Source organism: Mercenaria mercenaria, chromosome 10, assembly GCF_021730395.1.
Source record: "Mercenaria mercenaria strain notata chromosome 10, MADL_Memer_1, whole genome shotgun sequence".
NCBI classification, from domain to species: Eukaryota; Metazoa; Mollusca; class Bivalvia; order Venerida; family Veneridae; genus Mercenaria; species Mercenaria mercenaria.
In genome coordinates, this window is record NC_069370.1 from 5,667,590 (window position 1) to 5,677,546 (window position 9,957).

Genomic DNA, 9,957 nt, shown 5'->3' on the forward strand with positions numbered 1-9,957 from the left:
CAGGTTATATCGTGTAGGAAATACTATTTGTATTATTATCAAATCAATGTATAAAGTTTTGAGCAATTCGATTTAAAGATACGATGGCAGTAATTCGCCGGATATGTTTCCGTGGTCAGTCCGAATATGTAGTCCATATCAGTATATACTGCATTTTTTCCGTGGAGTAAAAGCAATTTTTCATGTCAGATATCTTAGGCTTTATTGATGCTCGATGGTAAAGGGGAATGTTGCATGCTTTAAGCTATGTTATCAACCCAATTTGTCAACGAAAAACAATTGAAATTAATAAGTATTTCTGTTTTACTACAATATTGGTTAAAGGTTTCATACGCATATCGTAATTACCATGATTTGTATTCGTTTTTTATTTTTTCCTTATTAACTTACAGATATAAGACGTCAGTCGAATAAAGGTTCTGGTCATTGAAGTCAAAGTTGATGAAATCTTACATATTTACTTGAAAATTTAAACCTATACATTGCAAGCAAATTTTAATAACAATAGTAAAAAATCAATTCGTTTGGAGAGTTTTTTAGTTACTTCAATAAGGTAAAACGGGGAACGTCCTGGCAAGACTCCAAATGTTAGCCTGACATCCGTTTATACATATTTGACAGAACAATTAATTACAATTTCCGTTATACTAAAAGAAATCATCACTTTGTAATACCAATTTTTAATAACCCAATTGACTAAATAAAATGTAAACTTTTTTATTGCATTTAGTGCACAGTAATATTACAGCGTATCTGTTCAGCTGTTCAAAGCACTGACAGGTCGTAATAAACTGCCGGGTATGAAGCTACTGAAAGTGTGTCTTCCTGAAATCTTGCCCCATGACATATCACATTAACAACTCTTACATTCTCGTTCTATTAAAGTGTTGCAAATGTTCGCAACCACATTGAATACAGTTTTGGGAAAGAAAATCGCAACTTGTCGGAAGATGTGTTTTACGTGATTTCAAGGCTTATGATCGTTGATAAATGCCACGACAGGTCGAATTAAATGGCTGGTCTTTAAACTCCAAAAGTTACTGCAATGCCTGCATGATCAGATTTTATTAATAACTTATTACCATTTCTCGCTTTTTTACAATGGTTGCTAGGTTCAACCAATTGTTGACAGATTTGTATAAAATCGCAACATTTGTTGGAAGATGTGTTTACGTGAATTAAATGTGAATAGACGTGCAGGTGAAAAACTAGTCTGTCATTTAGAATCAATGATTTACCTGAATCCTTCAGTTATACTAAAAATTATTACATACCGTTTTTTTACAGTTTGCAAATGAACCACATTTTTTTTAATAATTTAATTATCTTCGAAACGCGTTACAAAAAAAAAACAACACTTACTTTCAAAAAGAGTGAACATTTTTCTTCTTTTTTTTGAGTCAAAAAAAAAAAGAATTCATTAACTACCTGATGCAACTGGTAATTTTTAAAACTGCATGCGTACAGATTTATATCATTTTTCAGATAAAAAGGAAATACAATAAAAGTGATTTTGTCCATTTTAGGAACTAATTCTCTGTAGAAATACTCTTTAATCAATAAAATATGACAACAAAATCTCAAAAGCGTTTGACACGCTACAGAAATTTTATGCAAAATAGGAGGAATTTAATAGTGCTTTAAATGATACGCATTAAAAAATCTGCCAAAACAATACTGGTTTATCATTTTCAATATCTAATATCGATTGCTATCTGCTTATAATTTATTTATTTATTTATTCTTTTGAAATTTGAATGTTCATGTAGAGGTATGTCCCTTTTACCCTTATCATACTGGACACGATTGAATCTGCTTTTGCGGCCAGTGCAGATCATGATCAGCCTGCACATCCGTGCAGCCTGATCATGATCTGCACTGTTCGCCATTCAGTCAGTAACGTTTTGGTATGCACCCCCTTTAACAGTTAATGGTACTGTCCAAATTGAAAGATGGTCAAGTTCATTTTAGAAATTTAGCAGGGTAAGGGTTAAAACGATTCGTATATGTACCTGGTTGGACTGAGCTCCAATGTTCATATGGCTGACAAATGACTTGAGGAACTGAATCAACATCCCGTGCTCAGCCACAGACACCCCAGTGGAATCCTCGAGCATCACCTCAATATCACGGTAACACGTGCTAACTGAAAATATCAACTTTCTATGACTGATGTTTGTGAAACAAAGGCGTAAAATAACTTGATACGACTTCAAATAACAACTGATTTTGCGGAAATGGATAATGTTGTCTTATCGAACAAATAGAGAGACATTTGTTGTTAAAACTTGAATGTATTTTTACGTATTCTTAAAACCTACAAGAAGAAAATGGACATTAATTTCGGGAATTATTAAAATTTTAATCACTTACTACTTGGAACTACTAGGCCAAAGGTAGGAATGTTGACTTACCACTTGGAATTACCGGGCAAAAGGAAGGAACGTCGACTTACTTGTTCTCGGTGCTTCCGAGGGATCTACTTTTCAGATTTAATTTACTTCACAACAAGGGTGTTAAGTGCTGTGTGGCGACCGTAAAAAATCGCCCCGACTTCATCTCAGTGTTGCTATATTTTCTGGTCCTTCGGGATCATTGATTTTGAAGACTGAATACTGCTTAAGCCGGTGCTAGGGGGCGTTGGCAGTGTTGCAATTTCCATTACTGCTCATGAATAGACTCAATCAAACCGAGTCTGCAATTTTCACTGTTTGCCTTCTTCTCGTGCTTCCGAGGGATCTACCTTTCAGATTTTATTTACTGTTAGGAATCAACTGGTCCAAATAAAGGAGTGGCAGAACTACTGGGGAAAATGGAATCTTGACTTATCACTTGGATCTACTTGGCCAAATAAATTAATGGACGCAAAACAACTGGACCAAAAGAAGGGACGCTGACTTACCGCCTAGACCTAAATCACCAAAGGAAGAGATGTTGACTTACTGCTAAGAACTACTGGACCAAAGGAACGGACGCTGGTTCATCGCTTGGAACAAATAGACCAAAAGAAGGGTCCTGACAGGACGGTCTGCTGTGACTTATTTCTTAAAAATACTGGACAAAAAAACACGGAACATTAACTTACCGCTCGGAACTACTGGACCAAAGGCAGGTATATTACAGAGGTTTGTAGTACAGCATTCCAGTGTCAAACTACGAGAATGCACAGCACGTTTCCCCACCGGTACAATTTCTACTCCGTCACATTCCTTCAAATAAAACGAAGGAGCGTTTCCCATATATTAATTACTTATCTGGTAACTTTTGTGACTGCGTTTTTTTTATATTTCTGAAGCTTTTATAATTAATATTCGTGTTGTGGGTATATATAGACAACGCATTTTTTACATCATAGGAGAAAGATTGACATATATGCACACGGCATATTAAATTATTCTTGAATAAAATTGCAAACACTTAGTTCTCGAGACTTAGAATAAAAAAAAAAATATCTAAGTTGTAATATTTTGTAAAGAATTGTAGGTTTAAAAGATTACCTCGACGTTACCACATCTCATTTCAAACTGTTTATGGCCATCTATCGAGGAAACTAACGACTTCAACAGACATCTCTGTCAAACATACAACATAGATCATCAAAATATAGAGAAATCTAATTTATTCTTCATATTTCTAGTAAATTTTTAACATTCTGTGTCAACTTTAAAACTTCTCTTTATTACATGTAATTTTGTTTTATTATAATTGTCCAGTACATGTACGTATATTTCTAAAACCCGATAATCTTCATTTTTCTATTAAAAGAAACTTTAAGATAAATTACCACAGAAGTCAACGGAAATGGTAGGGCGACAATTAGACAATTCAACCTGGACCCAATTTTTAACAAGGCAAGTTATATACCAAAATGTTTGTAAAGGTCTGAAGTTTATCAGGCTGCCGGCATACATTCGCATAAATGGTGGCGATCTGAGAAATCAATACGGCGTCCAAGATGGCCGCCACAAAAGTAATGATGACTACAATGTTTAAATTCATATAAATTTTAATCTTTTTTCTGTTCAATATTTTACTACGATATGTCAGATTTTATAAGTATCTTTTTAACATAAATTGCCTAAAATTATTACGCAGATTAAAGGTCAAATAATCATAAAATTCAAATATCGGATAGATAAAAGTATATATTTAGTATATGATTTCAGATTTCAAAAGTATTTATGCAAAAACATGTCTCAGTGAGCAGCACTAATAGAACCGTGAATGCGACTCAGTGGGCAGTACTCACAGTACCGTGAACACTTCTCAGTGAGCAGGACTCATAGTACTATGAATATTACTCAGTGAGTAGTGCTCGCGGTAATGTGAACACTACTCAGCGAGCAGTACTCACAGTGATGTGAACACTACTCAGTGAGCAGTACTCACGGTGCCGTGAACACTACTCAGTGAGCAGTACTCACGGTAATGTGAACACTATTCAATGAGCAGTACTCACGGTAATGTGAACACTACTCAGTGAGCATTACTCACTGTGACGTGAACACTACTCAGTGAGCAGTACTCACGATGCCGTGAATACTACTCAGTGAAAAGTACTCACGATTAAGTGAACACTACTCAGTGAGCAGTACTCACGGTAATGTGAACACTATTCAATGAGCAGTACTCACGGTAATGTGAACACTACTCAGTGATCATAACTCACTGTGACGTGAACACTACTCAGTGAGCAGTACTCACGATGCCGTGAATACTACTCAGTGAACAGTACTCACGATTATGTGAACACTACTCAGTGAGCAGTACTCACAGTGCCGTGAACACTTCTCAGTGAGTAGTACTCACGGTAACGTGAACACTACTCAGTGAGCAGAACTCGCGGTACCATGATCACTACCCAGTGAGCAATAATCACAGTACATTACCATGAACACTACCCAGTAAGTTGTACTCGCAGTGCCGTGAACACTACCCAGTAAGTAGTACTCGCAGTGCCGTGAACACTACTAGATGATCAATGTTCTGTGAAAAGTACTCAGAGCTGTGATCACTTCACACTGATCATTAGCAATGATCACTGAGAAATTGTAACCCCAGCACACTTAGAGTCCTTCCCACTGAACATTTCTCACCACATTAAAAAGGGACACCGTCGTAAAGAAAAACGTGACCGTGCGACCACATACACGCATCACAGGATCGATGCCCCTTTCTCTAACGAAAAAGGGGCGACATTTTTTTCAACCTACCATATCCCCTTTTTGGGATAGGTTATCAGTCAAGTTTGAAGAAATAGTTTATATATGGCATCTTTTTTACGTTTAAGCAGGGTAATAGTGTCAATTTGTTTTCAGTTTTGACTTTTAATACTGAATATGATTATCTAATTTTTCGGAAATTATGACGATGATTTTTTTTCAACTCCTGTAAAACTGATTTATTAGACTTTTAGTTATTTCAGTGACATCGTCGAAACGTTTCAAAAACGTTTTATAATGTTCTATCATGGTGCATATATTTCAAGTTATGCAAAAGTATACTCTTATTTTTGTATGTAAATCTTTGCTGGAGGCAATATGCGCACAATAATTGAACAGCATTGAAAACCTGTCTATGGATAATACGACATTATCCGTGTCCATGATAACAAATATAAATAAATGTACTAATATACAGAATTTAAAACAATTACCATAACTGAACCAACTAAGTAGCTATTCTGATGTTCTGGCCTCATAATGGATAAAAAAAATCCCTATCCCTTGGGGAATACAAAACATAAAATAGAACTAGAAACTGACCACAAAATTTGTTTGTCATACCTGCATAACTTGAGGTAGACAATTAGACACATGTATCCATATGTATCAACTTCTTCAAGTACTTTTCTGTTTACTTGCTTGAAATGCGCAAATAAAGTCACATTAATATGAGTACCTTTAACAACAGTTTTACGTACTGTAAAACATCAATAATTGTCCTTTTTTTGTATCAGATAATCTTTTTCTGCCATTCTTTGAATTCTTTCAAATTTATAAGTTCTAATTTTCAAAACTACAAATAAGTGATAATAAATGGGTAAAATTTGTATTTTTAGCAGGAATTTGGCCTTTTGACATATTTTTATTTTTAAATGTAACAATTTAAACGTTTTATAATCATTATGCATGAAAGGTGTGTTGCAATAATTCTACAAAACAATGCATGCCAGCAGTTTATTTCATCAAAAGTGAATGAAGAAAACTTTTTTTTCTTTTTTTTTAAGCACCTTCTTCATTTTATGGCGGCCATCTTGGACGCCATCTTGGATTTCTCAGCTCGCCACCATTTATGCCAATTTATGCCGGCACTTTCAGAATCTACAAACTTTTACGAACATATCGGTATATAACATGCTCTGTTTACAATTTGGTCCGGCTTACCCCTAGAAATAGTGGAAAATAGTGGACTTTCTTGGCCGAAGTCATCCTACCAAAAGTTTTTGTATGTTTGAAAATGGTGTATACACACACGATGCTTACACAAAATGCTATACCTTCTGCGGTCTGATTTGAAGATCAGGTAAACTGTACACATACAATGTATTTGATTATAGTAACAGACTAAAATGCAAGTTTTAGAAACAACGCGTACTTGTATTCTCACATTATTATATTGCTTAGTACTTTGTCTTGCAAATAGCACGTAACATATTACCTGTCCCTGCGGGCACGTGCTTGTTGCGTTGCATCTCCGTTGCTGGGTGATTACGCTTTGACCACAATCATAGCATGTCAAACCTGTTTACAGTATTTGTTTTTATTTTTCTGTAATATTTGGGTATTATAGTCGTGGATAATTTCTTCAATGGGAAACAAGTAATCGGGGAAATGAACTGCATTCAATGAAAATAAAGACAAAACTTTTCTATAATAAAAAAAACATTCTAAGAGCCTGTTTAATTATTAGATGCATTTTCTGTCTTCATAGCGGCTGATTCTTTTTTAAAGAACACCAGCAAATACCGTTCTCGCGAGAACAGACATTTTTAGTGCGAAAAAAAAACGGATATTTCATCAAAATATTTGAACTAGATAGGCCTACTATAATTATTACCTTCTGCAGAACTGTGTACGCATAAGAACACAGCAAGTGTGCCTGAAAAGAGAAAGCAATGGTATGGTAAGAACTGAAATTATGGTAATGATCCCGTAATGACTGTGAATCGGCAAATTACGTTTTCTCCGAATGAGATTATTTCGGCATTCTCCGTTTTTACGAACATTGCCGAACTGCTAAACGCTAAAAAGTTATCATTCGGAAAGTGCCGATTGCCATTACGATTCCACTACTAGGGTCTATAATCAATCATTTTGATGAAAACGATCCTTATAAAATATTAAATAAGTCTACAGGAACTTACTAGCTAGGCTTATTATCTCCATGGATGCCAGTGCAGATTGAGCTCTTCCGTTCTAGCACATTTCACCGATATAAAGATAAGATAAAAAAAACTAGGACTATCTCTGATTTTTGACATACATCTACTAGTATAGGTCCTTGTGATATTTCAACCAAGACACGTTCTTTAGCCAGTGTTTTGATGTTGAACACTTACCGTCGAGTCTTCATCAATCTGTTCTGAGAGACAGTACATTTAACTGAGTATCTTTTGCTATTCCGATAAACAGCCTTAAAGAAAATGGCAATATAAACGAGTGAATGGCGCGTGTTGGAAGTAAGGAAAAGCGCCCAAATTCCCTTGATTTTAAGTTGGGTGGAGGTAGGTTTAAATGCCAAATAATTCTAGAAGTGATCCCTAAGGCTTAAATCAATAGTGTCATTTGGAAGCATACTCTTCTTACTGCCATATTACAGATTCTAATATGTTTCACGCTTACGCTAAAATGACGTCACGTTAACGTGCGATGACGTCTATATTTTTGTTGCGACCAAGAAAGAGCGCTTCTATATTTTATCTACTGTTTTATAAGAGCATATTAGAATTTAAATAATGTATAGCAAGATAGTGTTTTACTTAAAGTAATACACACAAATCGGTTACGCCCTCGAGAAATTATTCCGCGAACGTATAACCTATTTTCGTGTATTAATAACGTTAAACACGGGTTTTCTATACATTATTTTCTAAATAAAGCACAAGTACTGTTTCTTTTTTACGGATTTAATACGGACGGAAATATTTCAAGGGGGATAATGCTTGACAGCATGCAGGTATAGCAGAAAGCGCATACATTAAAATACACTTTAAATTGTAGTTTAAATCATTGTTTTGATGGTAATTTTGCATGGCAATATAGTTCAAGGACTTAAAACCTGTGTCAAGTTCAATTTGTAGGACAGAGTGCACAAAATGTGCGTCCGATTTTTAAGATAAGGAAGTCTTAAGGTTTAAGACTTTGTAGTGTCCTATTCTCACATATCTCCTATTCTCGTCCAATCTGGAAAGCACACTTTTTTGATTATACGACATTGTTTGAAAGAAAGCATTTTTTTTTTAGATTATCAGTGAAAAAAGGGAGTATTTCTTGTGTATACGTGTAAGACATTTATTAATTTAATAGAAAAGTGTCGCAATCCAATATTACCGTCGTAAAGTCGAAAGCACGGTGATGAAAAGTCGGAAGCATGATGAATGTCGAAACCACGATGATGAAAGTCGAAAGTTCGATGGTGAAAGTCGAAACCACGATGATGAAAACACGAAACCACGATGGTAAAAAAAAATGCGAAATGATATCCCGTTTTCATCATCTTGGTTTCGTGATTTCGACTTTCACCATCCTAGTTTCGTGTTTTCGCCATTGTTATTTCGACTTTCACCATCGTGGTTCCGACTTTCATCATCGTAGTTTCGTGATTTCGACTTTCGAAGTATGGGATCTCGATGGTTCAAACAGAACACCGTATAAAATGCTCGTCACGAGCCTCGAGTTTATTACGGTTATCAACGCTCGTAAAATTCATGACATTTCCGCTCTTTCATTGAAATCAGTTATAAATAGAACAAAAAGCTGATGGCTTACAACATTTTAAATCGGTGAATTCTTAAAAGTTTATAATTTTAAGAAGTGCGGCTTACAATACTTCGAGAATGTAAGTTGGAAATGGATACAAGTCTATGCACAAAAGTATTTTGTGAACATCGCAGTAGTTAGCAAACTATGGGCACCCATTCATATATCCTACTTAAAGCGGTAAAAAAATAAGGACATTACCTTATCACTTTTTTAACTAAGTTGCGTTTAAAGCGTTGAATTAAATTTTACTCCTCGAATATGCTCCTAAAGTCGCGCAATATTTCTGCTGCAGAACTCGTACATATTTCCCGATACAAAGCCAATAACCCATAAATATCACATTTCTTTGTATATTCTTATGATTCAGCACAGGTGTTTATTGGTCTAATGGGACTTCTCTAACCCGTGCCTTTCTTATCCGGAATCCTTTCTTAACCGTGCACATCTCTCGCCTTCTCCTTCCTACATTGTAAAATAGTTTTCCAAACTGAAACCAAATGTTATACATCTCTGGTCGACGGATAGCTCAGTGGTTTGCACACTGGCCTTCCAATCCTGAGGTTGGGGGTTCGATCCCTGGCAGCTACTCGGGAATTTTCGAACGCTTCGTGTTTCCACCGATAGAGTGTATGTCGGAACCGGCATCTTGCGTGTTCTGCTTACACGGCACATAAGAACCAGTGTCTATCGAACGAGCTAGCAAGTTAGCGGACATGCTGTATGATTGTTCTTGCGTGCGGCTTGTCACTTGTCCTTGGCAGTGCTCGTCTACTATGAGATGAATTAGCCTGTGTGGATTTGAATATAAAGCGCCTTTGAACGTGAAATTGATCACGAAAAGGGCGCTATATAAATCTGGTATAATAATAATAATCTCATTCGATTTATTTATATTTTGGTCTGTCATATCTAGCTTAGTTTACCAGTTTCACGTCGTTATGACTCGTTTCCAATGGCAGGGTACCACTGACAA

The 9,957-nt window shown here is 35.7% G+C and overlaps 1 protein-coding gene across 1 annotated transcript; it reads right to left on the bottom strand.

The window, feature by feature from the left end:
• Positions 1–765: 765 nt before the first annotated feature.
• On the bottom strand, positions 766–7,450 carry LOC123560564 (uncharacterized). Its single transcript, XM_053516668.1, has 7 exons — positions 7,367–7,450; positions 7,060–7,101; positions 6,661–6,743; positions 3,498–3,572; positions 3,086–3,209; positions 2,013–2,146; positions 766–876 (listed from the first exon to the last, which is right to left on the bottom strand). The coding sequence occupies exons 1-7, from the start codon at positions 7,386–7,388 to the stop codon at positions 766–768; spliced, it is 591 nt and encodes a 196-aa protein (XP_053372643.1). The 5' UTR covers positions 7,389–7,450.
• Positions 7,451–9,957: the final 2,507 nt, after the last annotated feature.